Source organism: Aquila chrysaetos, chromosome 25 (genome assembly GCF_900496995.4).
Source record: "Aquila chrysaetos chrysaetos chromosome 25, bAquChr1.4, whole genome shotgun sequence".
NCBI lineage: Eukaryota > Metazoa > Chordata > Aves > Accipitriformes > Accipitridae > Aquila > Aquila chrysaetos.
Genome location: NC_044028.1, coordinates 2,711,862 through 2,735,264, shown reverse-complemented (window position 1 = coordinate 2,735,264; position 23,403 = coordinate 2,711,862). Strand labels below are relative to the sequence as shown.

The window sequence follows — 23,403 nt, the reverse complement described above, 5'->3', positions numbered from 1 at the left end:
AACCAGACTGCTTTCGCTTTTTAAATAATGCAAGAGCTATCTCCACCCATGCTTGTACAAGGAGCAGCCAGCAGCAGGAAGGGGCCTGGCAGTACTGCGTAAGGACGGTATCAGTTTTGTTTCAGCAGCTCGGTGCCCACGTTGCCAAGCCAGACCCCAACCAGGCACTCGCCAGCTCCCGCTTCCAGTCCTTCTGGCTGGCAGCATGTGGCAGGCAGCTCTGTGACAAAACAAGTCCTACCACGGCGCAGCTTTGGACCAACACTGCCACTGAATTTCCTCATTGACTGGCCTGGCGTAACGGCAGGGCAGCAGATCCCAACTGTTGCAAATCAGCGACCTACTGCCATAGAGGATATGGCAGCTCTGACTGAGCGGGAGAGGAGAAGGCAGGGATTTTAGCTAATTATTCTCAACCTCCAAGTGTCCCTACGATGCGCATTGTCAGTTTGACATCCCTGCTGTGATGTAAGCAGAAATGTCCTCACTTTTCTCACTGCCACACGGTCCTGGCTCGCCACTGCCAGGAAGACGGACACGTCACAGGGTCGTGGAGATGAGATAATCTCTACTTGCCATCCCTCTCCCTTTTGGCCCAGACTCGCTGCTCTCCATCTAACTCTGGTCTCTTTACCCGTGTCTGGTTTTAATCAAACCTGTCAGCACAGAGACCCTGACCTTCTGAAAAGCCTCCAGTCCCTGCACTATAATTAAAATGATTTGTCCAATGCTGCCCCATCAAGATGGATTTCAGGAAGGAGAAAGTGCAAACTCCCAGAGCTGGTGGAAAATGCAAATAAACAGAGCGTTGATCTGGCATAGATAGCTGTCAATCAAACTGATCTCACCCGCTGGAAGGATCTAATCAAACACAGTCTGCCTCTGAGATACAAGGCTGGGAAATGAAGCTTTAAGTGGTGTTTTCATCCATGGTGGAATGGCTCAATCTATGCTTTGTTTTGTTTGTGAAATAACTGCTTTTTAAAAAGAAATGCTAATACTGCTACAAATAATTCATGTTATCTGAATCTATCAAATTCTAGGAGGGGGTGATTAGATTCAAAACAGCAGACATTTCTAATCTCAATGATATGAGACAATATAAAAACAATGCCTATGTTCTTAGATAACCTTTGGTCTCAGTCTTTTGCTGAACATCAGTGCTCCCGAGGCTAGCAAATATTTCTTAAGCTGAAATGTAACACTTTGCCCATATGTTGATATTAAAACAAAAATTTCACTTCCTAACTCTTTAATCTTTTTATTCATGTGTTCTGTCGCTCTCAGGCAGGGATTGTGAGTACCAGACGCTGCCTTATATAAAATAATTGACTGTATTTTCTCTCCTCTGAACTAATTCACCACACTTTCTCACTATCTATCATCTAGATGAATGCACTGTGTTTTCTATCTATCACCCTGCTAAGGTACTCATCACTGGGGTATGCAGCCAGCAGATAAAAAGTATAATGATGCTATATTAAATAAAGGAAATCGATGTTCCACTCTTGGTAAAACTGAGTTAACTTCTAACAAGTGTGTTGCCACGAGGAGAATTTGGCCCACTGTTTCAGGCAGACGGCTTTTCTGAAGCAGCACTCCCAGCCCATGATATTCATAGGCCTTTCCTTGCAATGCCATGGGAAAGCCAGGGTTCATCTCCTGTCCTCCCTCTGCCCCAGCCCTCCTCACTGGGGCTCACACAGCCCTCCTTGTCAATGCCCAGTTTGAGCCCAAGATTTCTTGTCCTGGTCAGTGTGGACATGGAGAATCAGGTGCTGCACTCAGGTGAGCCAAGAGAAGACATAAAAGCCGTGAGATTTAAGAGCCTGGCATCTACCTTCTGTGCCTTTAATGGCTCAGACGTGGCCAGCATTTGCCAGCAAGTTCTCCTTGGTCAGTCTGGGTTAGAAGCTGCATTTCAGAGAGGCAGACCCAGAGCTTCAAGGGCTATTAAATGACGCAAGAAACTGAATCATTCAACAGCAGCAAATATGACAAAATGACACAAATTGAACAGGTTTTATGAATATCGGCCTGATTCATAGAGGTAAGAAAAGCAAATCAGGATCCTCAGATGCAGTGTTTCTTTGATGTAAAGTGGTGCACCAGTTAGGGTCATTGGTGTGAATTTTTATGTGATGGGAGTAGTCCAAGCTGCAGGACTGGGGTCTGGGATCCGAAATGCAGGGAAAGCAACCCCTGGCTGCTTCGCAGACAATTTATCATGAGAACGTCCATTGTGAACAAAAAAAGGGAGGTCAATTTTTTAAGCAAGTCTGTCCTGAGCATGGGCGGCTCAGGCCAATGCACCTCTAAATGTACCATATAAACTTTAATGTACTACCTACCACTCCATTTCAGCTATGTCTTTTTCCCCTCATTGCAAAATACTGAATTACAGTTAAATGCTAGATGGTATTTCCTGACTGTGTGACTGATTGCTTGCCTTTGTGCATGGCTGGTTATTTGTTAGCAGTGAGCACTTCAAAGCCTAGCAGCCAGTCCAGCCGCCCAGGAAAGTGGTTCAGCTCTCTTTGCCCACCCCACTTCGTTAGTTGAGAGAGAGAAAACATCTTCTGGCACTTCACAACAGAGATATGAAAAGTGGCTGTGCTTGCTTTTGATGCAGAGGCACCACGTCTCCCTGCCAGCCAGCACATCCATATATTTTCTCTGTGGAAATTGGGACAGAGCTGGGAGGGGAAGGGGATTAAATTATATTTATGCCAGGTGATCAGTCTGTAGCCTGTTTGCAGTAGATATCTTTATACCTGGCCAACTATAGAAGGTTTATGATGTACTCTCCATTCTTAGCAAGGTTTCCCTACATTAAACATGAGAACAAAGCTCCTTCTTCCAAGAAACTATATGGCAGGTGGTCTTGTTGGTCTTGTTTCTGATCTCTCTGCTGATGGGACAACATTTAGTTAGTAATTATGGTTATTAATTCCAAGAAAGTGGCCATGATACAGCTGCTCTGTGCTGAGAATTTGTTAAGCTTAGAACAACAAAGTAAGTTGGGTTCCTCCCTTCAGCAGATCCCCATGGGCAGCCCCCACAGCATCAACACAGCTTGAAAAGCAAATTTTCAGAATACTCTATCATGTGTTGGGCTCTGCTTGGAGGGATATTTGGATAGAAGTGGGTCACATTTTCAAGCTTTTGATTGCCTTTACAAGGAGATGGAATATATTAAAGGGCCAAGACCTTCTTTGGAGAAAGCGCTTCCAGTATTTCTGTGCTGTGGACAAGAAATGAACCTCCCCACTGCTGGGGTATGAGAGGAAACCTTTCCCTTCTCCATGCACAAGACCTAAACTACTCCACCAAGCAGTTTGCAGTCTGTCCTACAGACAGCGGCGTGGAAGGAATTAGGTGGAAACATGAAGACTGGATCTAGGTGACAACATTGCCTTGGCCATTCACGCTAATTTAAAAAATCAAACAAAAGAAAGAGAGAAGGCAAAAAGAAGCAGCAGCAGCAAGCCAAAAAGCTCACAGGGCACCTGACATAAACAGGAACATTTGCTGTGGGAAGGGGAATCAGTTTCCTATAAAAAGGATTCTAGCCAAGAGAAATCTTAATCTATTGCATGTCAAAAGATTTGAGCTGGAAAACATTTTTGTTCTTTTCTTCCAGTATGTTTTGTCATCTTGTGCTCTGGGAACATCTTGAATAGCTGTTAATAATTTAGATGTTACAGTGGCATATTAAATCACTTGACTGTCAGAATGGCTTTGAAACACAGGGTCCCTGGGTCTGCCCTCGATAACGAAGGAAACTCCTGAATCTGCCAGGTGCCAATAGGTTTTGCTTTTATTTCTTGCAACAATGTGATATGCAGCCTGTTAGGACATGCTGCATCTGTGAGCACTTGAAAGCAGGCTTAGACTGACAAAAAAACCAGCTGGATGAAAATACTCCCCAAAATCTGTCTGGTCCTTGAAAACATTGACCAGTTGGGGTAACAACCCTAAAACTGCTCGCTGAAGTAATCCTCACACTGGATCAGGAAGACTTTATATATTTTTTGTGCAGTGTTTCCCTATTGGAGAAGATTATAATTCACTAGTCACATTTAGGGCCTAGAACTCAGCTGCTAAGTTTGCAACCTCAGCCACATCCCATCATGGCCCTAACTGACCCACCTTCAAAACTGCCTGGGTGACTGAATGGGCTGTGATAAGATGCCACTAATAAAAGCTCTTTCAAAACCTTCAGAGAAAAATGCTACTTAATAGCAAATTGTTGCTGCCGTTATTTTCCAAAAATGTATTTTCCATACCAAGGACTTTCACTCTGAATAGCTCAGCAGGACTCTTCCTATGGACTTATTGTACTTTAAAAATGCAGAATTTGCATAGATTGTCATGCAGAGAAGGCCACAAGCAGAGGAAAGAGAAAGAAAGGTACAGGCTGGGGGTAATGTAAGGAAAGGAACAGATAGGACAGTTACAGTTAGAGGAAAGATGCATGAAAAAAGGAGTGCAAAGGGAAAGGAAAGGGTGTCATTCCAGTGACTTCAGCAGTGCAAAGAGATCATCCACTGCTGCTGTTTGATTGGAGGGCCAATTATATTATATTTGCAAAAGGGAAGGTGAAGGATTTCTTATCTCTGCTGGGACTGAATCTCCTTTTTCAACACTGTCTCTGTGGAAGGGAACCTTTGCTGGGCATGTGCTGCCAGCTGTGGCACAGGGTTGGCGGGCAGCAGCTCGTAGCCAATGCACGATGCATCTTTCAAATGCAGGCTCTCTTATCAGGGACAACCACTTGATCTTTCTAAAGAGTGCAAGACCCCGTAGGAGAGAAAAAAGAAAAAATAAAAAAGCACTGACTTTCTGTGGATTTAGAGCAAACTCTCATAAAGCAACGTGTCTTCTGCAGAAGTTTGTGCGGTGCAGACGGCACCTTTCAGCAGCCGGGGAGTCATTACTCCACGCCGGCGGCGTGCGTGCGTTATCTGCCGCGCACACCTCGATGCAGTTCAGGCATCGCTCTCCTCAACACCCGAGGAGCCGATTAGCCTGGATGACACTGGGCGGGCTGCAGTGCACATGGCTTTTTCTTCCTTTTTATTTTCTAAATCAAAATGACATTGAAGACAGAGGACCTGTCGCAGTGCAAGGGCGAGGGTGCCCTCTATTGTCACCGTGCTCTCCAGCACCTTCCCTCTCCTCCAAGGGCTCTGAAAGGACGGATGCCTCTCGCCTCGCAGCCTCTTATTTCTTTTCCTTGTTGCACAGTGATGGCAACCCCCCCCCCAAATTTTAATATAGTTCAAGCATAAGCTGCCTTTATCTCCCCAGGTGAAAATTAAACGGGATGCCGCGGCAGCTGGAATTCACATGCACCTGATCTGTGGCAAGGCCGGAGTCACGCAAATTGTCTTCAGAACCAACATCTGGGTATAAGAATGAAGTGAAAAAACGTATGAAATTGAATGGTTTAAGACCAGCGGATGCCGCAGGCCCTGCCCAGGGCCCCGTGGCCTCCACAGGCCCTTGCCCACCGGCCGAGGGCCTCTCCGGGCCCCGGGGCGAGCACGGAGGGGCACACAGCACCTGCGCCTCACCTCCACCGCCTGCTGGACAGGAACCGGGCAGAAGTCCTGTCAGGATCCTCTTGTATTTCCAAAACAAACAGGAAAAAGTGGTTTTGCGCCCAGGAGGCAGCTGGAAAAGAGAAGTTCCTCAGCACAAAGGGGAGCCAGAACGCAATGTAGAGACGTCAGGGTATCTTTGTTCTCAGAATTACAAGCGTTACAACACGCACCGAGGCCTGTGCCGGGAAATCCCCCCGCCCCGAGGCCGCCCGCCGCCGCCATGACACCGCCAGCGCCTCCCGCGCCAAGCCCTGCCCCTTCCCCATTGGGTGTCCCCGTCGCCATAGCAACAAGCAGCGTGGAGGCGGGTGCGGGCAGCAGGCTTTCCCCTATCCAACGCGCCCTCGGGGCGGATCCGCGCTCTGATTGGTGGCTGTCGTCGCGGGGCGGGCCGTTATCCCCCGTTACCGCTTCGGGTTTCCCTTCGCGACGGAGGGGACCCGCCTCCTCATTGGCTGCTGCCGTTGCCCTGGCGACGGGAGGACGCGGCGCGGCCTAGCCGGGGTTTGCCCCGGCGGGAGGCCCGGGCGCCATGGCGCAGGCCGGGGTCCTGCTGACCAAGGAGCCGGCTCCGCAGGCCGTGCCCGCCTCCCACCTACCCATGAAGGTGTACGAGATGGCGCTGAACACGGGGCCCGACTCCTCCAGCGGCCTGGCCACGGCTGGTTTCCATACTGCCAAGTACCTGCCGGCCGAGTGGTACCAGAGCAACAACGATCTGTACCACGAGGCCTCGACCGGTTGCGAGCAGGGCGAGCGCGGCCGGACAGAGGCCAAGGAGCTGGCTGAACGGGCTGCTGCCACTGCCCAGCGTGCCCAACAGGACTGCACGGCCAGTCTGGGCCAGCGCCTGCGGGACATACACTTCTGGAAGGCCGAGCTCCAGAAGGAGATTGAGGAGCTGGATGCTGAGACCGGCCTGCTGGCTGCGCAGAAGCTGCGGCTGGAAAGGGCGCTCGATGCCACCGAGGTGCCCTATGCCATTGCTACCGATAACCTGCAGTGTCGGGAGAGGAGGCAACCCCCGGACCTGGTCAGTGATGAGGTCGAGAGAGAGCTGCTGAAGGTGAGCAGGACATTAGGATGTTAAGGGTTGTTGGCAGCCCTCTCTTAGTGCTGCTCTGGTATCAGAATTCAAAATGATGAACAGCTTGGTCGGTAGGTGACAACTGCAGCTTGTGAAGGTCTCTTCTAGCAATGCACAGAGGCCTAGTGCCCCTTCCTGGCAGCCTGGACTCTGTCTGTCACTCCTAGGTTTAAGAAGGATTGTTTAAAATTCTTCCTCTGTTTAAAAAGTATTTAAAATCACGTGAGTATGACTAGAGGAGACCAGATCCCCGCTCTCAGACCAGATCCAAACAAAATCAAAACAGAGGTTTCCTGAACCAAGATAGGCATCCTATTCTAGCATTAAACTTCTTCCAGCCTCTGCTTGGCTTAAGGTCCCCTCACCTCTGCAGGCTACACTTCAAAAATGCAGTACCCAATAAGCGGACTGTTCAGGACAAGTGAAATGCTCCTTGCTTATTTCCACACTCAAGCTGTCCTAAATCTGGCAGTCTCTGCCATTATCTTTTACTACTGAGTCTGACGCTGTAGTCTTGCCAAGGTTCATGACGAGGTGCTGATCCAACACAAACAGTGTCTCAACACAAACCATCATTTTAAATGTCCAGGAGAGTACAATGAACAGTACAATGTAGTCGTGTGACACCTGCATGAGGTGATAGCTCCAGGTAAGCAGGGGGGGCACAGACAGATGGTATTTCTGACAGTGTGACTTCTGCAAACCTGAGACTCTCCTGAAATTTGCTTGATCCTTTTCCTGCCATGGAGGACTCTCTACTCCAGCTGACACTTTGTTATCTGTCACTGAGATCCAACACTGCATGTAGATTGCCTTCAAAGCTGATGTAATTATTGTGGCTGCAGATGTTACAGAGAGCAGATTCTGGGTCATTTTTCATTCTGGAATGATACATATTCTAGTGTCCCACAAATAAATTAATGATTATTTGCCTGCAGCTTCCAATATACTGTGAAAGTTGATTCATGATGACTTACTGATTAAACCAGATGATTAATATTTGTTGTTAGAAAAATATTGAAGAGACTTCCGTAGCTGATGGCATGATAGTATTTAGCATGATAGTATTCAGCAATATTTTGAATAGGAATTGTGTACAATTGCTGAACTGTAATCAATATTTAAGAGATTGTTCCAGTCAAAAATATAATCATGTGAAGAGTTGGTGTGTAGGATATTTCAGTGTGCGAATTGTTACAAAATTCAGATTACAGGAAATAAATTGTTTTCATCAGCTGCTGATGTTTTAGAGAAATCGTGAAATGTTAGATTTACCCCCCAAAATCATTTTCTGGCAGGATTTCTCTCCCCTATTTCTTTCCTCCTGATCTCAGAGAATAGTTTGTTCATTGCTCAGAAGTCCATCTGCTGCTGCTGCTGCTAATTCTTCACCTGAAATTGTGATTGTGTGCTTGTGACGACAGACTGTCAACAGCCAAGTAGGATGTCATCAAAAAAGTATGATATGAGTTCAGATGAGGCGTGTATACCAGCAGCAGATGGACCCTTGAGAAATGAAGATTTTGTTGCCATGCCAATGACCTTTGCAGTGCAGAAGAAAGAGGAGTACATAATACCAGAGGAAATCCTTCTCATTTTCACAAAGGAATAGATTTTATGGCATGAATGTTTGCAAATAGATGTTAAAATGTGCCCTCTGTGGCTTTGCCAGCTCTTTAAGCTGCAGCCATACTCTATACCTCTTTCACTGCAAGAAATCAGATGGTACCTTGTATTTCTTACTCTCTCCAAAACTGACTAATAATTTTTGACATTTAGAGCTTCTCTTCCATGAATTCTGACTGTTCACTGCGTTAATGTTTTCAAGTTAATGGCCCAGTTCACTCGTAGCTCTGCGTTACAACATTTGCTTATTTGGAGGAGTTATGGAAATTTTATCACTAAAGCACTGACATACTTTTTCTGAATGTTGCCTACTTGTACAGTCACTTTCTAATCTTAACTTTCTTAAGAAATGATAATGCAAGGGAGATCAGGAGTCATTTATTCTCTTCCCATGCAAAAACTGAGTAAAAGAAGACAAAGTTTCCAAAAGTCAGCTGTGTTAGGAAACAGACATTATTTTCCTTGCAGTTTTAATTACACAGTCAATTGATATTCTAGGGCATTTTCCTTACTTTGAAATTCTGCCTCTCCTACTAGCAACCCAGGCTTGTGTTTGCGTCATTCTCTGGTATCTTTGCCGTGTTCCTGGCAGCTCCCATGGACTGGTGCATGGGGAATCTGCAACTGGGGGAAGAGCATGTCTGGACAAGGGACTACCTTTCACATAGTCATGGAAAAGCTTTTCATAAGACATAGGTTTTATGCCTGCTTTCAGCTTTCCACAGCAATGAAGAACATTTCCCAGTTTCCAGAGCATCCTGCCAAGGTAACCACCTTTCAGCAGCCCCCTGGCAGGTGACATTTAAAGAGACAACAACAAATACACATATACAAGCAGTTTTGAATCTCTGAATGTAATTGCACTTTTTTTATCTGTTCAGTAGGAATCACTTCAGATGACTCACAAAGAAAACAGAAGTATCTGTGATGAAGGTTTTATGCATCCAGATAATATTTGGGGTTTTCCTATTTTTTGGCACACCATCTATTTCTTTTAGGGAGTTTTGGTTCCAACTCGTCACTCCTATTTGCTTTGCAGCATGGAGTCATATGTAGATCACCTATTGCAATACACAGCACCACTAAATAGCCACTGCTGGAATGAGGGATGAGGGTATTTAAGTGAAAGCTCCTCACATGCATAGTAGTATCAGCTGTTACTCAGAAGTTCATTGACTCCACTTAACAGCTTATTCATCTTTTCTTAATGCAGTTCTGGTTAAGAAAAAGAAGTGGAAGGACACAATTGTTTCTCCAATAAAGAAGGTTATTTGATGACTAAAAAGAAGATAAAATCTCTCAAATAGAATAATTGTATTTCTTTGTGCTGCTGCATTGGAAATAGCTGAATTCATAAAAAGCAGTACATGCATCTGTTTTGTATGAGGTTTTTGACTTTCATAACCCATATGACATCTCCTCTGAATCCCCTCTGCATCAATTTAGTGACAGTTTAGTATGTTTAAGTGCACACATTTAATATTAAAAATGTAAGCCCTAGCAAAGGACTTGCCTCGTGATGGTATACTGTCAATAAATCATGTTTCAGCTGCATTTCAAGGTTATTTTCACATGTCCAGTGTCCAGACTCATTAACTGAGTGCCAGATATGACTTTGGAATAAGTGGATGTACTTATATTTATGCCATTTTTTTACCCTAGACTCAGAGTGTTGATTTGTTGTGTGTTTGCTTCAACAATGAAGTCAGCCCCAGCTATTCCCTGATGCTGAAGACAATGGTATTAGCCAAGATCCTGTCAACTGCGTAAAATTAAAGTTTAAAAAAGTGGAGAAAGGATACATATGTACGTATTCCTGCTAACTGCAATAATGGGGCAAGGAAAACAACAGAATGCCATTTCCAAACACTGGGATCTGTAGCTTTGCCAAGTGGACCAGTGCACAGTAGGACAGTCCTGTACATAGACAACTCAGTTAAGAGTGTGGTGCTTATTTTCAGCATCTGCAGATCATGGATTTTGAAATGGCTCTTGGAGATCAGCAGAAAAAAGGCCAGTCACAGAGCTGAGATTTTGAAGACTCTTACCTGCTTTCACTCCCAGCTGTAATGAATAACAGTCTGCCTGTTACACGGTGTTTGGGGGTCTAAATCTAGTGAGATCTGTAAGCTAGCTTGCTTTTATTTGCTGTGCTGATGTGTGGGACATCTGGTGTCATGTTGTTACTGATGGATGGATGCAGCTGGATTTGTAATCAAGGGCGACTGCACAGCCTCTCTCACTGGGTTCCACCAGTTCCTCTTAGCTGCTCTCTCACTGTGTCATTCTGGCCCTGGGTGCTGTATTTAGACATTGCTGACATCTGCAAGTCACTGATGTAAAAAGACAGGCTGCAAAACCCCTGAATTTGTAAATTCATGGAAGGCACAAACATCTGCTCTTAAACGTTTTCTTTGCACCATTAATTAGACACTTACAAAGTCATGAACCGGGATGGTTTTATCACTAGATTTGAGGAAAAGCCGACTTATGCATCATAAACATTAAATACTGTAATAAAATAAATGGCACGCTAAACTATAAAATGTTCTTTCCCTGTTAATTGACAACCATTTATAATAACAGAAGTTTATTATTAGTATTAACTGTGGAGAAGACAGCTGAAAAGAAGCCAAGATAATTTCAGATTTGACAGTATTTCATTTTAATAGACAGCACATGAAGACATATATGGGAAAAATAAGGGAGGAAAAAAAGACATTTCATCCACCAAGTCCTCTCATGAACTGAAGAAATGCAAATCGCAGTTAATGTTGTCTTCTGAAGCAAAGATGCTGCTAGCAACTGAGACTCTTTCATGTGCTTTTCCTCTCTTAATGCAGACTGGGCCTTCGAATGAATTGCCAACACAATCCTGTGCGCACACCACATAAAGGTCATCTATTCTGCCACTTGCTAAAACCCAGATCTGCCCCCAGGATTTTAATGTGGAATCACCCACATTTTTATGGCTGAAATCACAAAGTCTGGGAGAGCTCTGCTCCAGGCTGCAGCTCTCTTTGCCATGGTTGTTGATGGAATTTACTCTGCAAAGAAAATGTGAAGGAGCCGACATGGCATTTTGTAAGTCCTTGACATGGTGTATGAGATTCCCAGCTCCTGCTCCTCTGCAGGCAGTGCTAGCTGGCAGGTGTTCATGCGGTGTGGACCTTCTCCCACGTCGATCCCACGAGCCAGCAACAGCTACGGGTGGGCAGCAGGCTGGATCGTACCGCGACGTCTAACAGTACAGCCAGGACTGAGGGACCTGGATGAAAGGATCTTCACCTTCAGCCTAGTGCCACAGCGACTACCAGCCATACAATCTGACTTTTCAACTGTTTTAAAAGTTAAGAAAAATCATTTAGTAGATAAGCATTGAAAATTCATTGTCATTTGTGCCTGTTTATTCACTCTAACTAGCCTTAGACTGCCATTAATTATGACAACTGCCTCTTCAGTTTTAAATGTCAGATATGAAAGCATATCTCCTCAACAGGGAATGCATTTTTAAATTTTATTTTAGGTCATTCAACAGGGGAATTCTTTATTTTTGCATTATTTCACTCTTTCCATGTGAGAGACCTTAATTGCTAAAGGAAGGCTTTTCTCATTTAAAATTGTGCACATTACTCACAGGAAACTGGTTGTCTCTCTGTTTACATGGAGACTGACTACCCAACACAAAATAGTATCAATTACTATAAATGTAATTTTGAGTGCTGGATCTTTCTAACCCTTTAAAATCCTTTTGAATTTTTACTTTGACCACTCAGCCATTGTAATACTTCCTCCCTGCAGAAAGTGAGTCTTCGTGTTCTCACAGTTTGTGAAATGATACCTTCAGCTATGTATGTACTTTAATTGTGCTCTTTTAAAGCCTTAAGAATAATATTTTCTTTTGAACCATGATTGTCCTTTTCCATTTAGAATAAAATGATCTTTTTTATGGTCCCTGGTGGTTTCTTATGATGGAGAAACTGACACTGCAGGGACATATGCACTCATTTATTTATCAAAAACAGTACAAGGATCAACGAGTGCCAGCAGTGTTTCTGGGAATAAAGTTTATTAGTAAGTACATGTTCCCTTAGCTGTCATTGGATGACTGTCATTGATGTAAAACAGCAAAATTAATTAGGAGTTTTTCATATACAAAAGCTCTTTTTAATATCTGAGCCTCAAATATTAAATTCCTTTAAATAAAAAAAAAAAAGAAAATGCTTGCTGGACTGGCTTTTATATAATAATATGAAATCACCAGGTCAGTAAAGTCACTTCATAGAGCATTGATAGTTAATCCCTAAAGCAGCATTACTGCAGTCAAAAATGAACGCCAGGTACTTTTTGTTCACCAAGAGATTATTAGTAAGTATGGTCTTTTTTGGTTTATCATGTTTGTGTTGAAATGAACATTCCTGCTAAAAACAGCTTGAGCTGAAACTTCAGCCATCGGCTCCATTATCAAGGTGAGGCAAAGCTTCGTGACTTTGAGCAGTCACTGTCTTGCAATTCAGAGGAAATTAACCGCTCAAACAACATCACATATCTGAGATAATTCTGCAGTCCTCGATACTGTCCATCACCAGAGACAAAATGAGTTCTGGAATAGATCTAATAAAAAAATTAAAGCTGTGAGTGTCATTGGGATTATATTATGACAGCTTTTCTACACCTGCTGAAGCAGACAATAGCTGTTTAAATCACAGAGTAGTAACTTCTGTTTTTAGTTAATACAAAGCATTCAAAGGAGGCAGGCCAACAAAAGGTTATGATACTGCCACTCCTTTCTGTTAAATACCATCTTATCACCAAACTGTATTTTTGGAGATCTGCAGGAATCTGATGGGAAGCCTCTCCTTGCATACAGATAAAACAGTACAGAAACTGGCAGCGGGCTCTGAAGGTATGTGCAAGGACTCTGCAGGTTCTGGAAGCCAGTGTCTTGCTGGAGAAGCTGATCTGCTGCATCACATCCCTGTGCAAGGCAGCAGCCTCTGACATCTGAGTTTGTGCTTGCAGGGCAGACAGTGTCCTGCTCAGTTTTAAAATGGCACCTTGTGTTTGTGCAAGGCAGTGACTCTGGTCTCCTGCTGAGCATGATGCTGTTGCCTTATTTTTCCCTACTTCAAGGCTGTGCAAGTAATTCAGATATTCTGTTTAATCTGATAGAACATAGCCTTTTTCATAGAATACACATGCAACATGAAAATAATGAATCCCCAGGTTTTATAAGTATTCCAAGTATTGCTGCCGCCTTAGACTTACAGCTGAGTTACCTCAGTATCTGCTAACTGCTCGGAAAATCATGTCTTGCAGTAATAGGGTAAGAGTGGGTAATGAGCAGAAGATTTAAGTATTTATCCACAACCATTGAAATCAAATTGCTCTGCAGGATAGTATGTACTGCTCTGGATATCACAGAAGTCTCAATGTTTTTATTTAGGAAGCTGAACTTATCAGAAATATCCAGGAGCTTTTGAAAAGAACTTTGATGCAAGCTGCCAACCAGATGCGGTAAGACATTTTTCACGATATCTTAGTAGCTAATTTATATAGCCAAATAATTCCTGGCATATAGGGGTACAATGCCCAGGGGATAAAGATCTTACCAATGCCAGGCTTATGAGCTGTGTGAATTCCATTTAAACCTGACAAGAGGTACTCGGTGATGAAACTTCAGGATTTTCAAGTAGGGTAAGGTAAGAGAAGAGCTCTAAAGCCATGCTTTATATTTTCAGTCCTGGTTTCCAGTCTGTGTATTCAGTTCTCTAATTTTCCAACACTAAACTTAATTGCAATAAAAGTATTATCTGGATATCACTCTACCTTGTTACACTTTGTGCTATATTTGTAGTATAGGCGCTTTTAAAATAATTTATCTGATCAAAGGACCTTTTCAAGATGAATTTTTTGCCTCCAGATGTCAGTATGAACTTAAAATACAAAACTTCACTCTACCTTCTGTATCAGTATGGATGTTCATTGCATTGCTAAAGAAATATTTGCTTTTAATTTATAACAAGCCCTTTGGAAAGATGTTACCCAAATCCTAAGGTGCATCAATATGAAGGAGTTAGCTGGAAACCTCGATATTTTAATTTTTTAAATTTTTTAATTTGCTCCAATTTGTGCTATTCTACCAGATAAAATGAAATATTGTTTTTAGAAAGAATGTCTAGAAATGCAAAATAATTTAAAGGAGTTCTGTTACATCAGTTAGAGTATGAGAGGAGTCTACTGAGTCCAGGCTTCGCTTTTTGTAATTGTTTTAAGACCGTTTTAGTACCATTTAGTATCATGGGCCTGCAGAGTCTTTTTAATTCCTGAGGTGAGAGTGACATCTGGTGTTAACAGTTGGTAACGACCCACTGTCTTTTGTAATATGAAATCATTCTAATTAATTAGGTGACGTCCCTCATTTAATTGACAACAAAGCAGCAGTTTTAACTCTGAATATCATCGTACTTGTATCTTCCAAGGACAAATTACACTGTCTGCGTGCTACAGTCTTTGAAAGGCTAGATAGGAGGGCTCGGAGAATGATACAGGGTCACTCTACGCTCAATATACTAGTGAAGGAGGAGGATGGGCCTTCTACCAGCAGGACCTGATGTCTTATCATGGGAAGAGTGTTCTGTTGGGCAAACCTCCTACCTATTCTCCCCGTAATAACTGCAGCTGTTGCCACTATTGAAGAAGAACTCTGTGTTTTGGGATTATTACGTAAAAAACAAAGTCCAACAACTCCTTTGTCTCAGGCTATAAAAGCTCTAAGCCTTTAGTAGGCGCAGAGCAGTACCGAAAGTCTAGGGTAGTGGTTAACACATCAGGCTTACCGTCCTTCTAGCAGATAGTTGTGGGAGAGTTTGGTTAGGATTTTTCAAGACAAAAAGGAAAGTTTACATTCTCATTGCTCTTTGAAAAAAAAAGGCTCAGAGCCTAGCTTCACAAATGTCTGTGATTGATTGATAGTTTTAATTATATTGTTTTCCACTAACAATGTGTGATAATTATGGCTTTTCAGATTAAATCGAGATCACAAAGAAGTTTGTGAAATGGACTGGTCAGACAAAATTGAAACATACAACATTGATGATAAATGTGGAAGATACAGTAACCAGAGCACCAACATCCAATTCCATCCTAGTTCAGTGAAGTTTGAAGAGAGGTGAGTAGTTACTGTCATTATCCTCCACAAATAACCCTGGTAAGATACAGTACATCCTTTGTGTCAGTGAAAGCTGTAATGCTGCTCTGAATTAAAGGTGTGATTGCTGCTTCTTTGGACATACAAAGCCATAGCTTTAAAATAGCTACATGGATAGTAAAAGTAGTGCTACCATCTCAGCATGGCATACCACTGATGGCAAAGTTGGTTCACTATATGCAAACTGAGCTTGGAGAAGTTTTTGTTGGAAATAATTGGCTTTATACTTTTCAAAGCTGATCTAAATCCTATTGAGACTTACCATTTGACATCAGCAGGCTTACCATTCTTTCAGGAAAGGCAAGCACTGCTTCCTGTACACAGAGAGGATTACTATTACAATAAATCTTGTTGCTTCCCCCTCCCCTTTCAGGCAGTGTTCATATGATGCCATGTCCCAAGTGCTACGTAATTCGTTCTGCTGCTTAACATGGCAAAATATAACCAGAGATCTTGTTTCTTTTTGTTTCAAAGTAGACACAGACTGTAAACCTTGTATATATTCATGTGTTTATTTGCTGGTGACTTAAGTGCTTGCACAAAAAGTATGTGTATACTTTTTTTGCCTTAATAGTATTAGCTAAAGGTGGAAGAACTTTGGATGATTTTGTGTCATGTATTACTTTCCTGAGAAGCAACAAGATGAACAAGAGTTTATTAATTTTATAAAAGATTAGTCTTCTTCCTTCATGGCAAGTCTAGACTGCATGCAAAAGCAAAAACAAATAAAGGTTGACAACACTTTTGCAGGGAGATAACAAGCTTCAGATTGTCTTCTTTACTGTAACTTGAACAAAAGAGCAAGGTTCCTATTTGTATACCATTCACCTCTTCTTCCAGTGCCTCAACACCGGAGACATGGGCCAAGTTCAGTCATGACAACATCTATAGGGCAGAACGAGAAAAACTGGCTTCCATCAATCTTCGTGCCTTGATCGACAATATTCTTCATGACGTATCTGAGGACCTGAGGATGCAATGTGCTGCTGTTAATGAGGCTTTTGCCAAACGCTGTGAGGAGCTGGATGATGCAAAACACAAACTAGAGCACCATTTGAAAAAAGTAAGTGTTATTTTTTGAATGCTGGCTACAGGCGTGATAGTCTCTTTTGAGAAGATCACAGTAGATTTATCTTCTAGAAAAAAATGTCTTGGTCCATGTCAGGTATCAAACACTATTTTGTGTCAGCTTAGTATCTGATAAGAGTCCTCAGAGCTAGATTGTGGCTCCAATTCAGCTTTTTCTGCTATCTGTTGTGCTTCCCTAAATGAGAGATAGACTTACATATGAAGAAAATTAAACCCTTACTTCCATGTCTTGCTGAACTAAAACCTAAAACTGTGTGATCAAGGAGCTGATCTTTGCGCCAGGATTCCCAGACTAGCCTGATTATCACTTTTATGGAATGAAAGCCATGCTGTGCTGCAGTAGTATCAGCAGCAGCAGTTCCTGGCAAGGGACAAGAGGTGTCTTCAGGCTCTGCCCCTTCTCCAGTGTAGAGCAGCTCCTACTTCTGTGTTAGGCCATTGGCAAGTGTGGAAAAAACAGTCACTTCTTAGCACCTGTTAGGTAATGACAGCTGCGTAGACTTTATTTTTTGCATGTCTGTCAGTTGTTATGAGGGAGAAGGAATTCAGAATTTCCCATCTTTTCCATTTTCTTCACTAATGCCAGAAATCCATGCATTTCCAAGTTGATCAGCAGTTCTCAATCTCATTCAAAATAACTTGAATTTTTCTTGGATAATTTACAGTTAAAAATTTACAATTAAATTTAAAGCAATTCATGGGGGTAGGATGTGTTGTCAGGAGACATGGAAGAGTTTTCAAGCATGCTGCAGAATATTTTCTGCTTCTTTTTAGACCAAAGATCAGATTCTCAGTGTAGTAGTAGAAATAAAGAGGTCAGAACCACCTTTGTACTTCTATTTCTTCTATGTTCTGGCCAAATAGGAAGTGAAAACTATAACTAATTCACTAGGTCCATGAATAGATGTATAGCATGCACAGAGACAACGCGTATCTTTTTTTAAACAGTTCTTTTCCTTGGGTATCCTCTTTAGATCCTTAAGGAGATTGGAGATCAAGAAGCTAACATTGCTGCTCTCAAACAAGCTATCAAAGACAAAGAAGCTCCAATGAAAGTTGCTCAAACAAGGCTGTATGACAGGTCTTTTAGGCCCAACGTAGAGCTCTGCAGAGATGAAGCACAATTCAGGTAAATGCTATTAAACAAGTCCTCCAAAGTGTCCATTCTATCCAGAAGTGATATCAGACAGTTTTTGCACTTTTTATTGGTAAAACATAACCTTTAGCTTTTATTGCTAGGTTTGATTCTGATATAAGACAGCAATAATTCAACTGACTGAGGTCACTGTGAGGAAAATATCATTTTAACCTAATGTATTGACAAATAGAAAATCTATAGACTCAACTCTGCCTTTTGTCTCTATGCTTTCTTCTCTGAACTGTGTGGTTTCTTTTTGATTTGGATGATCAAAAAAGATCTGACAGCATGTGTATCACTTGCAACCTTTTGCTGTTAGCAAAAGTTCACCACAAGGTGGACTATGTGCCGAATGAATTATGCTTCAAGTGCTGAGAATGTAAATGGGCTGCATATACTCTTAGTCTGAGATAAGTCCTCAGTAATAACAAGCACTGGGCTGGTGGCATTTGATTTTCAGTAATAATCCGTTTTAAAACTGGAGGTCAACAAATCCTTTCAAATTAAAGGTCTGAGTGTCACATTTGTCAGTTTTGATCTCATTATAAGCTTTGTAATTGATTCTCCCCCTTCACATTTTCCTACCCTTAGGAAAAGTGGGCAATCAGCTTTTGCAGGCTTACAATATCCTTGTAGCAAAGGTGCCTAACATTCAAAGCCAATATACTGTTTCTTATACAGTGAGGAAGAAGTTATAGTTAATCCAGATGCTTTATACCATCTCAGGCACACTCATTTAAGGTCCTGATTCAGCAAACCACCCATGTGCAAGCTTTTCAGTATGTACATTGCCTTTAATGGGATTTAAAGACACATGCAAGTCCTTTGCTGAATGGGCATGTGTTTAATTGCCAGGCTTATACTCTTTGGAGTTACTCAGTTCACGTAGCACACAGGAATCTTGTTTTCCCAGGAAGTAAATATGTGCCTTCTCTGCAGGCTGCGGTAAAACACCTAACCCCCACTGACTTTTAGTTGAAATGATGTGCTGCTTTAAAAATGGTTTGCTGCTTTTTTAAAAATTATGTGCTGCTGCTCCTTTAAAAGCTTATATACTTTTAAAGTAAGGACTGTTTTCTGATCTCTGGTGCAAGTATCATCTTTAATACTTGAGTTTTATACCAGTGAACAGATTTTAAAAAACAGGCTTAACAAAATGCTGATCCAGTCAAACTGGGTGACTTATCTAACAATTTTGTCCTATAATTCTTAGCACAAGTGTCCTACGCAGTGGGAGGAGGTGAGGATGGATAGTTCCACTGCATTTAGTGTAAAAAGACATTCTTGGTACTATCTAAATCATGGCAGACTTCCGTACAGAAGCTGTGAAAGTGAACTCTGCTTTTGACCAAGTATGTAGGACCTCTCTGAGGTCCTTTGTTGTTGAGTATTGTGATTCTATAGCTTTTAATCTTTATTCCCATTACAGTTCATATGTCTTTTTGAACTCTGTCTGGCTTCTCTTTTTTTTATTACTTAACATAATTCTGTTCAGGTTGACTGGTGAAGTTGAAGAACTAACGGAGTCCATTGAATCCCTGAAGAAAAAACTGCTGGAATCTGAACAGTCTCTGAGGAACCTGGAAGACACACGGATGAATTTGGAAAAAGAAATAGCAGTGAAAACAAACAGTATTTTTATTGATAGGCAAAAGTGCATGGCCCACCGCACACACTACCCTGTTGTTCTTAAATTAGCAGGTTACCAGTAGTAATCTCTATCCTAACTATGCAAAGTGTGGAAGAAAAATATAGTCTAGAATCTTTCATATAAAATACATGGATAACATTATACACAGAAGTACTGTATTCACTGTATTTTCTTCTATTTAGGTTAAAATACATTAGTATAGTATCATGGTAGGCTTTGAGTCTTGCCCTTAAAAGTACTCTAAAACCTTGCCTATAAAAGTATAGCGAGTTTAAAACACAGCTTAAAGGTAATTCATGTATCTATATATCATATATGATATATATCCATGTATCTATATATCATATATGCATAATTTGCACAGTATGTGATATTTGGGGTTTCACCCTAATAAGTGAATATGTTGAATGAATATGTATTGTGAATAATAATAATATACACAGATGTAGATATGACATTTATAGCTTGCTAGCAGTTTCAGGCAGCCTGAAAGGAGAGCAATAAAACTGCTTGCCTGACAGAAGATCACATGATCAGCAAGGAAACAGACGATAGACTTTTAAGCTGCTCAAACACTATTAGTAAAAAAAAAAAGATTGCACAGGTTAGATGACAATCTGCCTATTGGCAAAACCACTCCCAGGCTGTGACACCTGCTTATGTAATCTGAAAATGAGTCCAGGGATTTTTAACCTTCAAGTCAATAAATTTAGGATTTTTGAGGAAAAAAAAACCTGAACAGCTTGTGAATAGCAATCGTGACTTTCAACTTAAGCACTTGGATGTTGAATTGAGCTCTTGATCTGTTCCAACTATTCCCTGGAAGCAAGGCATGTGTTTGAACTATTATCCATAATGGAGAACACATCAGATTCATCTACTCCAGCAGAGCACTGTAACAAATGTCATTCATCCATTAGCTTAGTAGGCCACTTGGTTAAATATGTGACATGTCAAAAAAGGGGGAAAGATGACACAGAACAGAATTCCATTATGGTTTCCTGTATTACAATTTTTTACTTTTAAAAAGCAGCTATCAAAGAGAGACAAAAAAAAACCCCAAACTCAACAAGCAAAACACACAAAAAAACCCCTAGCCAGTGTACTTTTGTGAATAGCCCTGCTCTGTTAACCAGAGAGGAGAGGCCATTAGCCTATCTGTTTTTCTCACAGACAGCTATTTGTATTATCTTAACTCAGGATGTGCAGAGCACTATTTAGCAATTGCCCTCCTGCTAAAAGCTACTACCATTTCTTTGAAAACCAGCTGCGTCACTGAGGGCTTTTGACCCAAGCCTCTATTTTACAGGCTTTGTGTTCAAGAGTTTTGTTTTGCTTTTTTAATAGATTTCCTCTTCATCATTGTATTTTTATAGTCCAGATGTTGAATCCTTATTAGAGAGAAATGACATGTAGATTAAAAAAAAATAAATGTGGCTCTACTATGCTTTTCTGCACACAGAACTTAAAACAGTTACTATAGATTATTTTGGTAGACTGAAAACATTCTCCTTCATTGTACCATTCTTAAAACGCCTTCGGCACCTTTCTTGTTGGCAGCATGCTCTAGCCTGTTTTTCATGCTCAAATCTTACAGCCTAACCAGTGGATCACACACCTTGTATGCAGCTACACCACTGCGCAGTTGTGTATAAAACTGACTTTAGATGCACCAGAAGAATAAAACGCTTTCAAGAGTGTTCTAGTATTCAGAGCTGTGGTGTTAAAAGAGTTTTGGTCATTTAGCCCCAAACTCTAGACAGTGCTGCTTGTTTGGTCACATGTACATCTGAACCAGGCTTTAGACTAATGGGAATATTCACGGAAACCTTTCAGAAAGTACAGAAAGGAGTAACATGTTCAAATTAACCTTACTCACCCACCAGAGAAAAAAAAAGTGGAATCAAAGTGGAATTTGGGTTATGATTATGGCAGATGGGATGTGGAGAACATGCGGTCCAGGACCCAAAATTATTATTTTGATTCAAGAGTTTTACATTTGAGAGGGGAAAAGAAAAGTGCTGTCATCTTCTCTGAGACTGTGCTGAGTATAAATAACCTTATGCCCCATATTGGGTTGTAAATGGAGCTTTCTCTAATTAAAGCCTATCAGTTTAATTTACGTTTGTGAACTAAATTAGTCTGCCCTTGCTTTGGGCCAATCAAGGAAAATCCTGCCCTGGTAAACCTAATACATTGGCAGGAGTGTAATCACTGCCCTATTCACATGGTAAGAGATGAATAGGAGCAAGTTGTAAGAGTGAGAATCAGATGGAATAGCTTCAAGTTTCAGTAATTATTTTTTTCTTTAATTACTGATTTTAAAAAAATAATAAATAAAGCCACTGCTTTAGCAGTGTATATATGTTTTTATATTATTTTTTTCATAATTCATTGTTAAGCTGAGGATTTACCAGGAAATATTTTAAAGGATGTTTTAGCTGGCTCTAGTGTGAGTTAGGGTCACTGGTGAGCTATAGCTTCCAATTGTCTTGAGCTCTACCTGCTAATCTGTACGAAAAGTGTGGACTTTTTTTGATTTCATTAGAATTTTTTTGTTTATTATCCTGAGAGATTTCTGGTTATGAAGACAAGGTTTAACTTCTGGAAAGTCTGAGAGTTTTCTCATCTGCTTACAGGTAGAGGAAGGAATTAATGGTGTGATAAATGATACCTTATAATGTCTGATACAGGGACTTCAGGAAAAACCAGGAGTGAAGACCCATTAAAAACTTACTTGTTACTTAAGAGCAGATGACATTCTGCAAGGGGAGCAAAGAAAGTTACACAGAGATGGGAGATAATATTGTGTAATATTTTTATCATTAATAATTTATTTTCTCTAAGACTGAAGCTTAGAACAACTGTCTAATAATTTCACCCTTGTACCATGTCACAGGTCACTACAAAATTTAGTGCCACAGTGGCAGACACCAGCACCGAGATGCCCAGGTGAGATTTTTCAGAAGACTCTGTCTCTGCTTTTGGACCCCTGACACATGGTACAAACAATACCTGCTTAAAATATTGATCTTTAATTCAATCTATAAGATAAATAGCCACAAGGACAGCCTTACTGGCTGGGTCTTAAGGAAGATATCTGAACATGGGCAGTTTTTTGTATTGTTCTTCAAGATTCTGTTTGAGGTAATTTGCAACATAATTACGAAGTAACCCACAGAGAAGTGGAAATTATTTTAAAATCTTTTCCTGAGCAATTTTTCCAAGTAATTTCTGGGTAGTCTCTTAGTTCTGCTGGCCCCTTTCAGCAAATTGCATCCCAACATCAGTCTTAGCAGTAATAAAAGTCTCAGTAACAACTTTATGGCTATGTACAGTGCTCATTAGTGTCGTGTTTTATTCCTAGGATATGTCTGATAGCTAGGTCGCACACTGGGTCCACGGCAGGCTGAGAACAGGAGGAAAGAAGAACATTCAACACAGATCCAAAAATTCCTCATACAAGGGTTGTTTGCAGGACCATTGCAAGGTTGTTTGCGAGGCTCATTTCCATATACTAGATCCCCTTTTTCATGTCCAAAGTGGCAGGATGGTTTTCATAGCATTGAGAAACAAATTCCAGCTGAACAGGAATGAGGAGAACTGGCTGAATAGCGAAAGGTCGGTGTGGTTAATATGTCCATGAACAAACAACCTGAGCTGGACTTGCCATTAATAACATCATTGGATATTATTCAGTAACTAAGTAGCGTTTGATAAACATATTCATCTTGAACATTTCTTGAATTTTGTTTCTATCTGCTATTTGTCGCTTGTCCTCCTGTTCAGAGTTTATGTACATGAAGATAGCAGATCTTCATGTGCCCAAGTACCCAAGCAGACTCTGACCAATCCACACTGTGAGCAAACTGTACTTTGATCTGTTGTTGTTCAAGCTGTTAAACCAATGCTTAAGCCCACAAATAACCAAAGGGGTTATGAAAGCCTGCAAGGAAGGTTGCCTGCAACACACCTGACCTTACGGTATCTGCT

General features: G+C 41.5%; 1 protein-coding gene across 1 annotated transcript; it reads left to right on the top strand.

Annotated features, from left to right (window-relative positions):
* The first annotated feature begins 6,096 nt into the window (after positions 1 to 6,096).
* TEKT4 (tektin 4) lies at positions 6,097 to 22,016 on the top strand. Its single transcript, XM_030002419.1, has 6 exons — positions 6,097 to 6,675; positions 13,769 to 13,839; positions 15,350 to 15,493; positions 16,373 to 16,595; positions 17,596 to 17,750; positions 19,255 to 22,016. Exons 1-6 carry the CDS (start codon positions 6,142 to 6,144, stop codon positions 19,469 to 19,471), a joined length of 1,344 nt encoding a protein of 447 aa, XP_029858279.1. The 5' UTR covers positions 6,097 to 6,141; the 3' UTR covers positions 19,472 to 22,016.
* Positions 22,017 to 23,403: the final 1,387 nt, after the last annotated feature.

Bases quoted from the DNA above. Each gene is read 5' to 3' on its own strand.
- TEKT4 (XM_030002419.1), top strand. From the start codon at position 6,142: ATGGCGCAGGCCGGGGTCCTGCTGACCAAGGAGCCGGCTCCGCAGGCC. The intron at 13,840-15,349 runs GTAAGACATTTT...ATGGCTTTTCAG, and splicing joins CAAGCTGCCAACCAGATGCG to ATTAAATCGAGATCACAAAG. The intron at 17,751-19,254 runs GTAAATGCTATT...AATTCTGTTCAG, and splicing joins AGAGATGAAGCACAATTCAG to GTTGACTGGTGAAGTTGAAG.